Source organism: Moschus berezovskii, chromosome 14, assembly GCF_049115385.1.
Source record: "Moschus berezovskii isolate FMDL1 chromosome 14, NW_MosBer_1.0, whole genome shotgun sequence".
Taxonomy (NCBI): Eukaryota; Metazoa; Chordata; class Mammalia; order Artiodactyla; family Moschidae; genus Moschus; species Moschus berezovskii.
This window is the reverse complement of record NC_142473.1, coordinates 47,537,386-47,555,899: the sequence shown is the minus strand read 5'-3', so window position 1 is coordinate 47,555,899 and position 18,514 is coordinate 47,537,386. Positions and strand designations below refer to the sequence as shown.

General features: G+C 40.5%; 1 protein-coding gene across 2 annotated transcripts; it reads left to right on the top strand.

Moving 5' to 3' along the window:
* The first annotated feature begins 3,137 nt into the window (after positions 1–3,137).
* WEE1 (WEE1 G2 checkpoint kinase) lies at positions 3,138–17,192 on the top strand. 2 transcript variants are annotated; one of them, XM_055423398.2, is made up of 11 exons: positions 3,138–3,859; positions 5,305–5,510; positions 5,958–6,021; positions 6,461–6,633; positions 7,257–7,378; positions 10,843–10,989; positions 13,068–13,163; positions 13,251–13,336; positions 14,686–14,856; positions 14,949–15,094; positions 15,844–17,192. In XM_055423398.2, the coding sequence occupies exons 1-11, from the start codon at positions 3,284–3,286 to the stop codon at positions 15,995–15,997; spliced, it is 1,941 nt and encodes a 646-aa protein (XP_055279373.1). In that variant the 5' UTR covers positions 3,138–3,283; the 3' UTR covers positions 15,998–17,192. The 2 variants fall into 2 exon arrangements, with proteins under 2 accessions (XP_055279373.1, XP_088699213.1); XM_088843087.1 differs by lacking the exon at positions 3,138–3,859 and adding an exon at positions 4,985–5,128 and having other exon boundaries at positions 15,844–17,191.
* Positions 17,193–18,514: the final 1,322 nt, after the last annotated feature.

Genomic DNA, 18,514 nt, shown 5'->3' with positions numbered 1-18,514 from the left:
GTTCTTGCCCTGAGTATCACTTTTAACGATACTTAAAAAAAAAAAAAAATCCGTCTTTCCCCCAGTCATTCTATACGTCTGGTGGGAATTTACCTCTCCTATTCTGTGTGAGGACCTCGGTGTGAACCAAGAAATCTTCCCTTCCCATTGGGAATCCATGCTCCTTTCGCCCCAATTGATTTTAAGAACATTCCAGTTTAGGGAAGCAGAGAGGTGGCAAGGTTAAGAGATGACGAACAAAGAATATTAGAAGAGTTTTCACCTCCAGGAAGGGGACTTGGGAAGGGGGTTGCAAGGTTAAGTGGGAGGCTTCTGTACCATTTGAACTAATAATATTGAGAGATAAAATAAACCAATCAATAAATATATAAGTAAGGGTCCTATTATCACTCAGAAGATACTGAGCACCTAAGCCATATCATTTACTTTGCCAACAAAGGTCCACATAGTCAAGGCTATGGTTTTTCCAGTAGTCATGTATGGATGTGAGAGTTGGACCATAAAGAAAGCTGAGCGCCAAAGAATCGATACTTTTGAACTGTGTCATTGGAGAAGACACAGTCCCTTGGGCTGCAAGGAGATCTAACCAGTCCATTCTAAAGGAAATCAGTCATGAATATTCATTGGAAGGTCTGATGCTGAAGCTGAAGCTCCACTTTGGCCACCTGACTCGAAGAACTGACTCATTGGAAAAGACCCTGATGTTGGGAAAGATTGAAGACAGGAGGAAAAGGGGACGACAGAGGATGAGATGATCAGATGGCATCACCAACTCGATGGACATGAGTTTGAGCAAGCTCTGGGAGTTGGCGATGGACAGGGAAGCCTGGCATGCTGCAGTCCATGGGGTCGCAAATAGTTGGACACAACCGAGTGACTGAACTGAACTGAAGCCATATCAGAATACTGCAATAAACAAAAGGAAAGGTCCCTATACTCAAGGACCTCATTTTCTAGAATGGAATAGTAGTAAACAATCAACACACTTTTAGATAAAAGCCTGTCAAGGAAATGAAGCAGGATGTTGTGAAAGAGTGAAGGGGATGGGAGGCAGCATGAGTTTACATAGGTAGAAACAGCGGATATAGAATTTTTTATATAGGAGAAGCTTGGGGCAAAACATTAGGGGACAGAGGTGTTTAGGAAGCACATTGCTTTACACACAACTCATGTTACAGATCAACAAGGAATAGAAGTTTTACAGTTATTTTTATTTATACTTCACATGAAATTTAGAAAATGTCAACTATCCATATCAAAGAATTTATATTTTTCACTAGGAGAGAAGAGGTGTTGGAGTGCTAAATCACTTCAGGCTTGTCCAACTCTTTGCGACCCCATGGCCTGTAGCCCACCAGGCTCCTCTGTCCATGGAATTCTCCAGGCAAGAATACTGGAGTGGGTTGCCATTTGGGAGGGTGCTAAAAACCACTCCTTGGCTTTTCAGAGAATGGCACTCTTTGAAACATACAAAATAGTAGAATTTCTGTCTTCTGAGCTTAAAATTAAGTTTGGATTAACAAAAAAAAAAAGAAATATCAGTTAGCAAATATTTGGAGAAAATGACTGCTTACTCTTCACTGCATCTTCAGTTATGTAGTCTCAGGGAATTTCCCATGCGATAAATACTAAGATGTGTTTAAATTATTAAAAATCCAGCTTAAGTTTTAACTTTTGAAAAGTGTTAGAACAGCATATATGGTCAAGTATTAATATTCATGAAGTGCCACAGGCCCATGAAAACTGTCCAGTGATATGACTCAAAACAACAAAATTACATCAACAAACTTAAATACCCACTGATGTCCAGAATTCTCAAAGGGTGTACTGTAATCCATTGCCAGTGAGAACGTAATTTTTTTTTTTCTGGAGGGCAATTTGGCAGTTTATATACTTTGACACAGTAATTCCTACTTCTTTGAATGTATCCTAAAGAATAAAAAACGGAGAAAAAAACACGAGAAGGAAGAAGATTCATTAGGGGGTTACAACTTATGAAGTTGTCAGAAACTTCTGTTTTCCGACATTCAAAATTTGACAGGAGTACTAGAGAAACTTTTTCTCAAGTTGCTTTGAAGTTTGCAGCAAGCTAAGCTGATCTGTTTTGCCAACACTTGCCCACGTGCTGGCAAACAAATATAAACACCGTGGCCGCGTGGTGGGCACCTGGTTTTGTGCTTAGGGCCGAGTGTGGAGCTGCTTCATTTACCGTGAATGAGTCGGGGGTGGGGGGGGAGCGGGGGTGGCAAAGAGGACCACGGTCTGGGGGCGCTCCCCTCGCTGCAGACACCCCGGCCCATAACAGCCTCTCTGCAAGGAAACAGAGGCTCAGAGGCAGCCCTGCAGCCAGGGACCTCGCCTGAGAACTCGAGTCTCTCCTTCTGACTTTCAGTCGGATCAGCCGCTCAGTCGTGTCCATCTCCTCCATCTCCTCTGACTTTGGTGTCGGCCTAACCCATTTGCAGACACTTCGGTCCAGAGGCCGGAGTTACCATCCCCGCCTCAGGCCTCGACTCGGGAACCTAACCCCCCTTAGCCACGCCCATGCGCCCCAGGGGCCGGAACCAAAGGGATGCGGGACGTAAGGTCAGTCTCCCCGGCGAGCAACCAAGGGCCACGGCGGCCTCCTGCTCGCGCCGACTCGCAGGGACTCTGAGGCGCTCTCCAGCCGCCAGTCCAGCTCCACCTCCGAGGAGTCAGAAGGGCGCCGAGGATGTGGTGTCCAGGCGGGCGCTCGGCTCGGCCGAGTTCAACCCTCAACCTTCGCCCCTCCCTGCGCGGCCCAGTCCGGGAGGCGCCAGACCCAGCTCCCAGGCATCCCGCTCGCTCATAGGCCCGCGGCGCCGCGCCCGCCCGAGCCAGGCCCGGCGCCGAGAGGGAGGGGTGGAGCCAGCGAGTTCGCGCCAAAATCGCGTAGACGATCCCTCCCCAGCGGGCTACGTCGCGCCCTCCATTTTTTTCAAACCCTAGGCTGGGCGCGGATTGGTGGACTGGGCACTCACGTGGTTAACGGTCGCGGGAAGCCGCGGAACCCGAACCTGCGGCTGGACCTGCGGAGACCCCAGACTCGGCGCCCGGGCCGCCCCGCCTCTGCCGGACAGCCCGCGCTGCCGCCTCCCGCACCGGCCGCCGCCCAGAGCGTCCCGGAGCCGCCGTTCGCCGCCGCCGCCGCGGCCACCGGGCGCGCCCAGTCGCACGTGGCGGACCCGCCCCCTGGGCCGGCCGAGCCCTGGACTCCGCGGGCTCAGGTTCTCCGGTCCTCCGCCCCGGCCCCAGGGGCGCGATGAGCTTCCTGAGCCGGCAGCAGCCGCCGCCGCCCCGCCGCGCCGCGGCCTCCTGCACCTTGCGGCAGAAGCTGATCTTCTCACCCTGCAGCGACTGTGAGGAGGAGGAGGAAGAAGAGGAGGAAGAAGGCAGCGGCCACAGCACCGGGGAGGACTCGGCCTTTCAGGAGCCCGACTCGCCGCTGCCGCCCGCGAGGAGCCCCACAGAGCCCGGGCCCGAACGCCGTCGCTCTCCGGGCACGATCCCCGGCAGCCCGGGGGAGCTGGAGGAGGACATGCTGCTGCGGGGCTCCTGCCCCGGCGCGGACGCGGCGGGCGGCGGGGCCGAGGGCGACTCGTGGGAGGAGGAGGGCTTCGGGTCCTCGTCGCCGGTCAAGTCGCCGGCGGCTCCCTACTTTCTGGGCAGCTCGTTCTCGCCAGTGCGCTGCGGCGGCCCGGGGGATGCGGCGCCGCAGAGCTGCGGGGCGCGCGGGGCCGGAGAGGGCGCCTGCTCGCCGTTGCCGGACTACCCGGGCACCCCGCCGCACAAGACCTTCCGCAAGCTGCGGCTCTTCGACACGCCGCACACCCCCAAGGTGAGACGACGCGGCCGCCGGGGCGCCCGGAGCCCGCGCCGGCCCAGCCTTTTAAAAAGGCCGCGGCTCCGGGAGCGGAGCGCGGCGCTGCCCGGGTTCGGTTACATAACCGCCCGGCCTCACCCCAGCCCGCTCTCCTGCGCCGTAACAAAAAAGTTGGCAGCCCCTTTTTTGGGCCCTGCCCAGCAGTTGTCCGTTAAGATTATGTAACTGAACAATGGGCCTCGTCCGTAACTTCTTCATCTTTCAAAGGGGCTGATCGGCGCCGTCCAGGTGGCTGACGATTTAACGCCCGCCGTGTCGGGGCGGCCCCGAGCGTGGCAGGCGGGAGTGTGGCCCCGATAACGCGGTTTGGAAGGATGCTCCAGTGGTGCTGGCCCGGCCATCTGACACTCAGCGCCGCAGCCATCTGGTGCCTTTTAAACGCAGTGATCAGTCCTGTAATTTGGGCGGCGCACGCAGGAGTTCGGTTAAAAAAAAATGCACTTATCGTTTCGTATCAGGTGGCCTTTTGGGGGAAAGTTTGAGATATGGAGGGAGACCGCGCTTCGACTTGGGAGAAAAGGCTGGCCTTCAAGTATTTACAGTCTTTAAAAGGCTCGTAAATAACTCGGGGTAGCGTTTAAGCCTCTTTCCGGAAAGAATATTTTATTTGGTAAGCGTTTGTTTACACCCTTGGGTTTGCAGTTCCCAAGTTTGATCAGTCGAAGTGTCTGGATTAGGAACGTCCAGCTGTTAAAAACCAGCGTGGATATTGTCGCCTGCACCCTCAGGCTTTCATACCATTGATAATGTTTCTTAAAGAAGTAGGTATTCAGCACCTGTGTGTTGAGTGGCAAGGGAGTATGCAGATTACCACTTGTAGAACTTTAGAAGTAACAGCAGATTTTAAAGCGGACACTTCCCAAAATTCAGACAGTATCGAACTCAAAAGATTAATGTGGAAAATGTACCTTTTAAAGTGAGTTTCAGTCCGGTTGCTAGTCATAAACCTCAGGAGATGTGTGCTTTTTGTGCTTTACTGTTTATTGGCCGACTTGCCCAAGGCAAGTTTGGAAAGTGAGGGGAGGAGCTCCATGGAGGTGGCTTTCAAAGCCCTACTTGGATGGGGGAGGGGAGATTTTATGGGACTCCCAGAATGCTTTCAATTTTTAGATGGATTGAAAGGTTTTTTAACTTTTAGCTCCTAGAGTGAACTTAATTTTAGTTTTCAATCATATTCTTTTTAGGGTTAGAGACCTGTTTTACTTGACTTTTTCAGGAAAGGTGGTTAGTATCCAGCTTCGGGCTCCTAAGTAAACCACGGCCTATTTTGCTTGAACGATAACAAGAGTTGGTGTGTTGCTTTGACCTACACATTCAGCCAGGAGAAAGACTTGTTGGAAATTAGGTTGAGAGGGCTATCTATAGCACTTGGATCCTAAGCATTTCTTTTTCTCTCCTAGAGTTTGCTCTCCAAAGCTCGAGGAATTGATTCCAGTTCTGTTAAACTCCGAGGTGGCTCTCTATTCATGGATACAGAAAAATCAGGAAAAAGGGAATTTGACGTTCGACAGACTCCTCAAGTGAATATTAATCCTTTTACTCCAGATTCTCTGTTACTGCATTCCTCAGGACAGTGTCGTAGAAGAAAAAGGGCATATTGGAATGAGTAAGTTATTTGTTTTTCAACAGTTTGGTTTCTGAACCACCCAAAACTGGTTTGGCATAATTAAAATTTAATTTCAACCAAATGATTTGGAAGTTTATGGGCTGAGAATTCTCCATAACTAGCAGTTTTCAGTAATCAGCTATGGGAAAGTGGCATGGGAAAGGAAGAAAAAGTCTAGATAAATTCTAGTAAATTTGCTGGTGTCAAAATGAGGCAAGCAGAGAAAGTTGATTTAGAAAGGCTTTAATTTTGATATGTGTGTTAGTGTTGGTATATCTAAACAGGAACAACATTTCTTGGGCTATATCTTGTCATTTCAAAAGTAAATGCTTTCTTTTCGGTTTTCATTCAGTAAATTTTCATTTTGCTATACATCTGTCAGCTAGTTTTGGATCTCTAGTTGATGGATCTGTCAAATATATTGATAGAAAAAATAATATTTTTCAGTTCCTGTGGTGAAGACATGGAAGCCAGTGATTATGAGTTTGAAGATGAAACAAGACCTGCTAAAGTCAGTAGCTTTTGATTTCCTTTTTATTGGTTTTAAAAAAATTTTTCTTTTTATTGTTTTTGATATTTGTTTTCTACTTAACAAGCTATCCTATATACATGTTGAAATTGAAAGCCACTCAGTCATGTCTGACTCTTTGCGACCCCATGGACTATAGCCTGCACGGCTCTTCTATCCATGGAATTCTCCAGGAAAGAGTACTGGAGTGGGTTGCCATTTCCTTCTCCAGGGGATCTTCCTGCCCCAGGGATTGAACCCAGGTCTCCTGCATTGTAGACAGATTCTCTACCAACTGAGCCACAAGGAAAGCCCATATATACATGTTAAATAAGCATTAAAATGTAAAATTTTTAAATGTCATAGTGTTATCACCTTAGTGAAAAAAATCACTTTTGTACCTTTAAATTATATATATATATGTATACACTTTTTGTTACAGAGAATTACAATTACTGAAAGCAATATGAAGTCTCGGTATACAACAGAATTTCATGAGCTAGAGAAGATTGGTTCTGGAGAATTTGGTTCTGTGTTTAAATGTGTGAAGAGGCTGGATGGATGCATTTATGCCATAAAACGGTCAAAAAAGCCATTGGCTGGCTCTGTTGATGAGTATGTATTAAAGATTTTGTCTTTTGCTGTTTTGTTCATCAGTGTGGTGTTAGAAATGTTAAGGTTTTAGGTGGTCAGTCACTGAATTTAATCTCTAATGTTTAAGAAGTTATAATGATTTAAGTCAGATCCATTTTATTTTGTGCCATTAGTTTTTATTGGATTTGGTAGAGTAATATGAGGAGTCTGATCTTGGAGCCTGATTTAATTTTCTATTTCTAGTAGCATCCATGAGTTCACAGTAGAGTAGAATTTCATCTTTCTTGAATTGTAGGGCCAGCAAGATTCCTTCTTTCTAACATTCTTAAATGGCATGATGAGTGCTTAGTCGTGTCTGTTTCTTTGCAACTCCATGGACCGTAGTCCACCAGGCTCCTCTGTGTGGAATTTGCCAGGCAAGAATACTGGAGTGGGTTGCCATTTCCTACTCCAGATTCTTTAATGGAAACCTTTGGGAAAATCTCATACAGAATTTTAATCCTCCTCTCTCTTAAGCAAGTTGTTCTTCAGCATAATGAATGATGGATCCAGAAGTCAAGATTTTTCTATTAATTTTCAGATAAATTAACTCAGTTTATCTTAAATAAAAATGATTTACGATTTTCTTAATCTCAAACTTCTAGGCAGAATGCTTTGAGAGAAGTATATGCTCATGCAGTGCTTGGGCAACATTCTCATGTAGTTCGATACTTCTCTGCATGGGCAGAAGATGATCATATGCTTATACAGAATGAATATTGTAATGGTGAGTAATGGTTCCCCTGTAAATGTGTAAACTCAAGAACACGAACACCAAGGAAATAATTAATTTTTTATCTAAAGTCTTGCTCTAATTCTATATATCTTTTACCTGTTACAAATTCAAAGATCAAAAGCCTGACATGAATTTGAACTGCAAGTTATTCTTACCTGGAAGATAAGATTGAAAACCTTGTTCTTTCTACCTGGATAGTAGAACCATGTCTATTATTTGTATGTCTATTACTCAAATTAAACTGATTTTCTTGAGAGGATAGCAGCCTTGCCATATATATTTTGGTATTCCTAGCACTTAGCATAGAGTGTGGGAGCGATATAATAGTTAATAAGCCAAGCTCCCTGTATCTAGCCTTCCCTTTGCATTTAATTTTATGTGCTGCTGAAACTGATAATAGTTATTTGTAAATGACAGTGATTCTCCATTGATATAAATTCAGCCATTTGTTGAATCTTGCTCCCCATACTATCTATCCACCCTTCGTTTACCACTGGAATCCACTGAAATGTTTCTGTAAAGAGAAAGTTATTCTCTTTAGTTCCCTAACTGTGCCTGCCTCCTTCCTTCCTCCCTGCCTCCCCTAAAACAGCATTTATAGAGGTTTAACTTTGGACCTTTATATGGTTTTGAGTTTCAGCAGGTCCTTCAACAGTCATCCTAGGTCCTTCCTTTTTCACTAAATCTTTACCAAAGTCCTGGCCTCACTTCTGATTCTTACAGATCTGTTACTAAACACCTAAAATTTTGTATATGATGGATTTTTATTTCTGTACATCTTCAGTGAATATTAGAGAATTTAGAATTTATTGAACACTTGAGTAGTGAAGATTATTTTTGTTGATTCTCATTTTTTTCCTTCAGTTCAGTCGCTCAGTCGTGTCCGCCTCTTTGCGACCCCATGAATCACAGACCAGCCATTTCATAGCTTGTGAATAAATAAGTGGTATAAGTAGTAGATACAAGTTTTCTGTTTTGGAAAATAATGAGCAAAACAGATGTAGAAGATCCATTTCTCATACCTGACTTCTCACTGAATTGTCGTTTTATTCTACACCCTTGAAAAAATATAATTGCTCAGTATGCAGAATTGCTGCTGGTTTCACACATCTCTTGAAATGTGTCTATTCATATCATCAAAATATTTATGTAGCTGTCTCCTATGGCTTTGTGGACTATTTTGTTGTTTAACCTCTGTTTTTTTAGTTACTGCAGATACTAATAGTATAACTTGATCATAATAGCTTCTTTCCTCCGTATTGCTAGACACCATCTGCTTCTAGTTTCTTTCTATCTCTCACCTTGTTGATGTGACTTGCTGTCGGCCACAGTCCAGAAATCACAAATTTGTAACAACCTACCAAGTACGTGGTTGTGTTATTCAGTTGATTTTGAGCTAACTGACTTGGACCTGGGATTTGGGTGAGGTGGATGAGCCGTTTTGCTACCCTCTCAGATTACAAAGACTCTGTCCTGTAATAAAGTTAGACTATAAAATAATCTTTTGAAATAGTTTATTATTTTGGAGCAGTCTAAAGCACTTTAGGATATGGATCTTTAAAAAATAATAGACTTGTGTGTACAATAGAACAGCCTCTTTGTATGGTGTTTTTGCTAGATGAAAGAAAATGAGGCTATCTAGTTATATTTGTGAGCTCTTCTGTTTCCGTTTTCCACCATTTTCTCCACATAAACCCTTGAATGTCCTAATAGACCTAGTCTTTAGATCCTTTTCTGTAGTTTCACAGGGACGGATTCTGTTATCATTCATTTGTAGTGTTGATTAACTGATATCCTTTATCTTAACTGATTTTTTATCGCAAACAGTTGTTTGCATTTTGAGCCTGTTTTCTTGATTTGGTGATAGATGGAATTTCTACTCTTGATAAGCAGGTGTAGAAAAATGTTAATTGATATCGGAGGAGAACCTGAAATATCAGATGAATGGTTTGCTCTTCTCACCTTTCTTACCCTTTCAGCAGCAAGATAGAAGAAACTGGCCCAGCTGTAGTTGCTAGACTCATTAAAAAGCAGCCATATTATTTCTTGGTAAACTTGATCTAGGACTTCAAATTCACATATCCCAAAAAGCTTATTGACCTGCTCTCTTCTAGAGCTCTCTTTTTCCCACAGTTCAAGATTTGTACAAATTAAGTTCGGAGAACATACTTAATCCTAAACTATACAGGTGTGTGATTTATTTTTTATTTTTACCGCACATTTGATGTTTTTGCTGTTTAGACTTGTTCAAATTATAGGACCTACTTTTCTGAGTAGTATATCATCGACCTAGATTTTATTACCTTGCTTCTGGTTTTATTATTCCCAACTAAGATTTAAACAGAAGTGGTTTGTTTATTTTTTAAACATAACTCCTCATTTCCTCTGAGACAGAGTATAAACAAAGTTTTTAATAAAACTTATGAAGTATAAGCTTAAAGTTTCTTAAAGTATAAACAAATTAGCTGATTGGTTTGATTCTATAAAAGCAGGTTTGTTCTTATTCATAGTAAGAGTGGTATAAATTAACACTATACTAAGATACTGGATTTTACTTATAAAATTTGTAGACTCTGTTATGTATGTGGGAAAATAGGTATTCTTGTACATTAAGCATGGAAGTGTGATTTAGTACAGCCCTCTCTAAAGGGGACTCTGTGTGCGTGTAATCATCCAGATTTGTCTTCCAAATCCCCAGATTTACATAAGCTTATGTTAGCAGATTTTAAATATTAGCCATTTTTGAAATCAGGAACTGAGTGTGTTTTATGTGAGCTTTCAGAGGCAATCAAGTCTTGGGATTGACAGTGTGAAAACCAACCCAAAGCTGTTTTGTAGGGTAAATGGAAATGGCCCTCTCAGCTATAGGAATTTATCCTATATGTAATAAAATAGTGTCTCACACACACAATGAATGTATATATTATATTGTATATCCCATTTGACCCAGCAGTTTGTTTGTAGGAGGTAACAAAATATGTGTGAATTCCTGAGACTATAATTTGTAGTATTAAAGGCTTGGAAATCATTTTTAAATGTCCATCAATTAGGGGATTGGTTAGTGCATTACCATTCAGTTATGCAATGGAATTCTGTATACCTAAGAAAGGAGTGGTCTTTGTATATTATAAAGAATGATCTTCAAGATAATGAAAATGTGTTATTGTTTGTATAAAAAGGAGTTGAAAAGAATTCATAACATTACTCTGGGAAAGAGAGCCAGGAGGGTTGCTAGAGTATGTCTTGATAAGCCAGAGACTTTATATTATAGTTTGCACACATGTGAGTGTTTTAGCTATTGAAAGAATAAATACAGTTTTGATTTCACAAGCAGGTTGAAGAGAATAGGTCCTGTAAAATGTCACTTTCTTGGTTGTGTCTAGTCGTACAGTAAAGATGAAAGAAAAATGGTATTTCAGAAAGAAGAAAATTCTAACTTTTCTTGTGTTTGTTAGGTGGAAGTTTAGCCGATGCCATAAGTGAAAACTACAGAAGTATGAGTTACTTTGCAGAAGCAGAGTTGAAGGATCTCCTTTTACAAGTTGGCCGGGGCTTGAGGTATATTCATTCAATGTCTTTGGTTCACATGGATATAAAGCCTAGTAAGTATTACAGAGCCTCTGACCTATGTTCTTTAGGGTTTTATAGAATAAATGACTTCATTAAAACAATATGGAAACATAAACATTTTACTATGTTTTTTCATTGTTAGTTTTTTTTTTTTTTTTTAACTTTTTATTTTATACTGGAGTATAGCCGGTTAACAACTTTGTAATTGTTTCGGGTGGACAGCAAAGGGACTCACCCATACATATACATGTATCCATTCTTGCCCAAACTCCCCTCCCATCGAGGCTGCCACATAACATTGAGCAGAGTTCCCTGTACTGTGCAGTAGGACCTTGTTGGTTATCCATTTTAAATACAGCAGTGTGTACATTTCATTTTCATTTTAAAAGATTTTTGACCCACTTCGTAGTATTGTTTCATTTCCTATCACCTCTTCCCTTGTTACCCCAAAAGATCTGAAATAATAAGCTCATTTTTACTAAAAGCTGGAAAAAAATGTTCTACATCTTATGGGAACCACAGTCTTAGAGTGGGACTGATGGGGAGACTAAAAGAACTCATGCTTAAAGCCTATCTCTTGTACTAGGCTATATAGATCCGTACTTTTAAATTAACGCTGGTGCGGCTAAGAGGGTTATTGTTATTACTGTTTTGTTCAGAAAACAAAATGGTACATGCATTTTTGTTATCTTTTTGCGTTTAAAAAAGGATGCAAGTGAATCCTACACTAACATTTTAGTGCAAATCCCTCTCGTCAAAAGTAACATCATAAGGTACATACTGTTTTAGAACTTTTTTTAAAAGACACTGCCTCTACCTTTCCATAATTATCTACTAGCCAGATCATATTAACATTTTTCCTAGTTGACCAAAGTCCTTGGCAGTTGTTTCATCCCAAACTAGTGTCCATTTCAGAACCATGCATTACATCAGCGTAAATCCATTTTCTTTTTTAGGTTTTACTCTTCTCCTACTTAAATAATCATAATACAGACCTTGTCTTGCCAGATTTCCTTTCTTCTGGGTTTGACTGGTTGCTTCCTTGCATCATTTAGCTAATTTCTTTTTCTGTCCTTTAATTTAGAAGTTACAACTAAAAGGTTGACGGATTTAAGTTAAACATTTTAAGCTAGGTGTTTTTAGGCATTGTCAGGTGGATTATTTACCTTTGAGCCACCAGGGAAACCCAACTAAAAGGTTGGTGGGTTTAAGTAAACATTTTAGTCTGAGTGTTTTTAAATTGAATTACTGAGGTTCTTTTCTTTTTTTAATCTACGCTGAGTCGTGTCCTACTCTTTGCAACCCCATGGGCTGTGTGATTTAAATCATTTTTCACAACTTAATTACATGAATTACATGAAGTATGTCAACTTATTAAAACATTTATTTTCAAAAAGGAAAAATTATGTTTGAACTGGTTGCAATTAATGTAGATCATTGAGGTTTCCCCATACTCATAGCTTGTATTAAATGTTATACAAACATAGGGGACCATTACATTACAGGTACAAAAGTTGAAAATATTAAGGCATGTGAAGTTTTAAATTTACAAATATCCCCATAAAATAAGTTGTCCTGTAAATAAAATTGAAAAGACGCTGATAAAACTACTAAAATAAAGTTTGCTGCTAAAGCTTATGTTTATATAAACTTAGCTGAATTAGATGAAAAAAAAGTTTGTATACAGTAGAAATAGTGAACTGCAAAACCTTTTTGGGATGTAGATGCTGTATGGTCAGCCAAACTCAATAACTGCATGACTTGTTTTCACACCAGCCTTATAGCATTAGATTAAAATTTGTGCTTCAGCAGCATCATGAATTAGTATGTTAATTGCCCTTTGTATTATTTCTAAGTAATTAGAACTGCTGAAGATCAATGTGTAGGTGACAAGAGTCTAATGCAGTGGTTTTCAAGTGTTAAAGGACCAGTGCTAGACCAGAAAATGTATTTCTGGAAAATACAGTCCCCTTTCATTCTCACTGGGTTTGGGATAGAACACACAGTCTATATATTTAAGCGCTTTCTGAATGATTCTGTTGTATGACTTGTTTGTGAACTTTGATTCTATTAATTGTTAGTATGGCTTACCTAAATAACTGTTTGACAGGTAATATTTTCATATCTCGAACTTCAATCCCAAATGCTGCCTCTGAAGAAGGAGATGAAGATGACTGGGCATCCAACAAAGTTATGTTTAAAATAGGTAAGAAAGAAAAGCAACCAAATTATTTCCTTAAAATAGAGGCTGTTTTGTTTTAATTCTTGACTGTATTTTTTTCAATGCTTCTAGGTGACCTTGGGCATGTAACAAGGATCTCTAGTCCACAAGTTGAAGAGGGTGATAGCCGTTTTCTTGCAAATGAAGTTTTACAGGAGGTAGTTTTTCTTCTTTAAGCCATTTGCTTTGTAACACTTATCATCAACTGCTGGAAAACTATAAATGCAGATGTACTGAAATTTTAAGCTAATAACCAGTAGAAAGGTAATACAGAATAGAAAGTGTAAACTGTTAGCTTGTTGGGGTATTTAATCTAGCAAAAGTCAATAAAGGCAAAGATTTATCATATTCAGCAGTGGTGGGGTTGCACGCATTACTGGTGAAACTTTAAAATGACAATGTCTTTTCGGATATCAAAGTGTTAACATCTGTCAACATTTTAAAGTCACATTCTTTTTGACCCAGAATTTCCATTTCTAGGAGTCTCTCTTAAAGAAATATTCATATATAAATAAATTGAGAATGATGTTAATATTCAGCAATAAGGGAGTGATTAAAGTATGGCATACAGTTAATAATGTGAAAATGTGTGTTAGTCACTTAGTTGTGTCCAACTCTTTGCGACCCCATAGACCGTAGCCCGCCAGGCTCCTCTGTCCATAGAATTCTCCAGGCAAGAATACTGGAGTGGGTTGCCATTTCCTTCTCCAGGGGACAACTTCCTGACCCAGGGATCGAACCCAGGTCTCCTGGATTGCAGGCAGATTCTTTACCATCTGAGCCATCTGGGAAGCCCCATAGTTAATAATACTATTTCAAAAACAGTGTTATAAAATATTTCTTGATAAGTGTTTTGAATGGAAATAGAATAACTAGAACAAAGGACTTGTATGACACTATTCTGTTTATGTATATTTGTGTCATATATATATATATATTCATATTTCTAACTTGTTGATGTTTGTAGTTTCATATGAATGCCCCTAGAGGTAAAGTTTCTTCTGAGAGTTGAGTGAGGCTGGTGATAAAGGGGAGGCCTTTGAGAAATAACCTGAATACTTTTAGAAATGTATTTACCATCCCACCCCAAAGTGTATTGTTGTTTAGTCGCTAAGTCGTGTCCTCTTCACAACCCCAGGGACTGTAGCCCGCCAGGCTCCTCTGTCCATGGAATTTCCCAGGCAGGAATACTGCAGTGGGTTGCCATTTCCTTCTCTGGGGGATCTTCCCAGCCCAGGGGTTGAACCTGTGTCTCCTACCTTGTCAGGTGGATTCTGTACCACCGAATTACCAGGAAAGCCCCAGAGTGTATATTACTTTGTCATTAAAAAAAATTATAATCTCCCCAAATTTAGCTTGTTCTCTGAATATGTCCTAAATTTAAATGTATCACTGGACATTTTAATTTCATCTTATTTCTCACCCAAATCATCACTGAGGTGTAATCTTACTTTATTTTGGCCGTCTTTATATTCCCTTAACTTTTTTTTTCCCTTTAATTTTACAGAACTATACTCACCTACCAAAAGCAGATATTTTTGCCCTTGCCCTCACGGTGGTATGTGCTGCTGGTGCTGAGCCTCTTCCCAGAAATGGAGACCAATGGCATGAAATTAGACAGGGTAGATTACCTCGGATTCCACAAGTGCTTTCCCAAGAATTTACAGAGCTGCTGAAAGTGAGCATTTTATATGTGAAGCACTTTATTGACACAGTTCAATATTTTATTAAATTGCATATCTTTGTGTTAATTTTACTTCTCTTTTTAAGGTTATGATTCATCCAGATCCAGAGAGAAGACCTTCAGCAATGGCACTGGTAAAGCATTCAGTATTGCTATCTGCTTCGAGGAAGAGTGCAGAACAATTAAGAATAGAATTGAATGCTGAAAAGTTCAAAAATTCACTTTTGCAGAAGTAAGTGATGGGGTTTTTGTTTTGTTTTTACTTTCTCATTTTTATGCTCAGATTTTAATTAGAAATGATTTATACTTTCCATCAGTGAAGAATAAAGTGGCTTGGCATGTTATATGGTTAAAGTTTGGGGACTTCTGCCTTGATATTTGACCTATAAATTGGCATTGTTTCTAAACTTTGAAATTATGGGCTTAAAAGTTTTTAAACCTGCATATATTTGAAATTGGTGATAATCCTTAAGCCCAAATTGTCCCAAAAGCTAAAATGAGCAGGTATCAATTTTTTCTCTCCAAACTCTTGTCATAAATGACATTCTCCTCAAAATGTTCTGTTTACTTTTATGAAAGGATGAAATTAATGTCAATTAGGTTAGATGATTTTCACATTTGATCTGAATGACCTTTGACATTTTTGGAGAGCTGGTTGGAGTGTTTATGTAATTCGTTTGCTTTATTGCTACCATTTTTATACTAACCTAATAAAACTGACTTGAAATACTTAAAGGTTCTTTTGCCATTAGTTTGATAGCCAGCATAGTTCATATAAAGAAGTAGAATTCTCCTTTTGTATCTTATGTAAATAATTTTCACAATATTATCTTTTTTTCTCTCCTTAATTGTATCTTGGAGTAACGATGGCACACAAAAATCTCCCAACTGATAATGTAGTTTGTATTTGGCCTCTTAGGACCCCTTTCTGGGATTAATACAGTAAGTGAAAAGTCTTGTTTCCTATTTTTATGTTGTTAGAGAACTCAAGAAAGCCCAGATGGCAAAAGCTGCAGCCGAGGAAAGAGCACTCTTCACTGATCGGATGGCCACCAGATCCACCACCCAGAGTAATAGAGCATCTCGACTTATTGGCAAGAAAATGAACCGCTCTGTCAGCCTTACCATATACTGAACTACTCATTGCCCACCTCCCCCAAAAAAACTGTGACAAGAGGAAGCTAGGCTGAGATCACTGCTAGAAACCAGTCAGCAGTTCCTTTTTCAGTCGGCGTCAGTAGTTTTACTGAAATACCTTTTAGGACTTATTTGTGAATTACAGTTGAAAGCTGTATTTTAACCAGTGCTTTATCAGGCTTTTGTCTAGTCTTACCAGTCTGTCTTTGGTAGGATGTCAGTCACTGTTGGATGTTACACCAGCCTTTCCAGGGTTAACCACTGTGGTGGTGTGCTGCTTATGGTTTGCTGTTGCATTGTAATAAAAGGTATCTTTTCCTGTAGTGACCTGTAAAAAAAGGACTCAAGGGCTTTATTACATACCTGTTCTCCCTTTGAAATGGGAAATGCTAAGAGACTCAGTACTCCCCAGCTTTCAATGTACCTGTGTGTCAATCTTATATTTCTTTTTTTTTTTCTAAATTGTGAATTATACTTGTATATCCAACTGGGAGCACTTTGTAGGCATTGCATGAACCATGGAATGGTAATTCTGTGGAAGTACTGCCTTGTGAATTTGCTGCTATTTTAGTTTTGTCTTTGCTGTAAAATTGTAGCATTAAACAATCATTGTTGTTAATAGGCTTTCTTTTTAAAACAATTATGTGAAATATATAGCTGCTGTTGATGAAAGTAGCTATTTGCCTTTTTTTTTCTTTGAACTTTGAAGCTAGTGCATTGGAGAAATGCACCTCCCTCCCTTTGGAATGCTGTATTAATGTAGTATAATTATTACTGGTTTTGTACTTTTTTCCTGATTATACTTCTCTGACTCTTTAAAAAATGTTTTCTCCTTCCGCCCAAGTTTTGTACCTGATTGTATTGTTAGTCTGTTTTTAAATGTTTTGCCCGGTTTCTCTTCAATATTTGTGTATATAAACTAATCTTGGTGATAACTGTACATAGCTGTTTGAAATGCCAGAATGACTTCTGACTATCCCAAGCTTTTCACAAAATATATTTTATCTGTGATTAGCCATTTGACTAATAATACTGGCTAACAGATATTACAAAAAAAATAGAGTTTTTTGTTTGTTTTTCTATTAATTTTCTTTTAAAACATGATTGCACTTGTCTGTTTGACTTGTGTTTTATTAACATTGATTGGCATATTAAAAGTCACTCTGAGCTTAACTTCATTGTGTGAATCTTTGTGGTGCCTGTTTTCTACTATTTTATCTCCATTATTCCTACATTTTTTTTAACACTACATTTTAAAATGTTGAGTATAATGTATTTAAAGTACTAAAGACAGAGGACACATTTTTGATAGAGTAGGAAACATGATTTAATGATGAGCTTTAGTTCACATTGCGCTTCCCTTGTTGCTCAGTTGGTAAAGACTCCACCTTCAATGCAGGAAACCCCTGTTCAATTCCTGGGTCAGGAAGAGCCCCCGGAGAAAGGGATAGGCTACCCATTCCAGTATTCTTGGGCTCCCCTCGTGTCAGCTGGTAAAGAATCTGCTTCCAATGCGGGAAACGGGTTCTATCCTTGGGTTGGGAAGATCCTTTGGAGAAGGGAACAGCTACCCACTCCAGTATTCTGGCCTGGAGAGTTCCATGGACTGTATAGTCCATGGGATCACAAAGCGTTGGACACAACTGAGTGAATTTCACTTTCATTTTACTCCACATTAGTTACATTTTGAGATTTAAGAAAGGTTTACCTGTCAACCTTGAATGTTTTTTGTCATTATAGATGACATCTATATCCCATTGCACATTATGCATTTGATCTGCTGCTGCTGCTGCTGCTAAGTCACTTCAGTCGTGTCCGACTCTGTGTGACCCCATAGACGGAAGCCCACCAGGCTCCCCCGTCCCTGGGATTCTCCAGGCAAGAACACTGGAGTGGGTTGCCATTTCCTTCTCCAATGTGTGAAAGTGGAAAGTGAAAAGCGAAAGTGAAGTCGCTCAGTCGTGTCCGACCCTTAGCGACCCCACGGACTGCAGCCTACCAGGCTCCTCCATCCGTGGGATTTTCTAGGCAAGAGTACTGGAGTGGCTTGCCATGAAATGTATAATGTGGTTTGAAATAGCTCTAAGTTAATATAATGGATAGGACTTATAAGTTTCATTTTAACTGAGTGACAGAAGAGAGTTTTGAAGTGGGGAGGGTTTTAACTAAACTGGACTAGATTTTAGAATTGATAGTGCAAATTTAAGTGATTAGCAGTGCTAATTCTACACATCTTTTTCTGACAGAATTAGTAGTGAAGGCCATTTAGCAGGTAAAAATGTCACAAGATCCTTGTGCTTTTTCATAGGTACATACATCATTTCTTCATTAGGGTCCATATATTTCTGCTATAAACGTTTCAAAAAACTGATTAGCTTTTGAGTGCAAGTTAGAGGTGTGAGAGGAGTTGATAGAGACAGAAAAAGTAGATATATTAAAGTTGATAGGTGTGGGAGACAGGAAGTCTTAAAGTTACATAGGCTGGAGCAGGTAATACATTTTAGCCACTGAGGAT

What these genes read in the sequence shown, in the direction of transcription:
- WEE1 (XM_055423398.2), top strand. Translation starts at nt 3,284, where the DNA reads ATGAGCTTCCTGAGCCGGCAGCAGCCGCCGCCGCCCCGCCGCGCCGCG. An exon ending in CAAATGAAGTTTTACAGGAG is followed by an intron (nt 13,337 to 14,685) that starts GTAGTTTTTCTT and finishes TTAATTTTACAG; the next exon opens with AACTATACTCACCTACCAAA. An exon ending in AATTTACAGAGCTGCTGAAA is followed by an intron (nt 14,857 to 14,948) that starts GTGAGCATTTTA and finishes TCTCTTTTTAAG; the next exon opens with GTTATGATTCATCCAGATCC.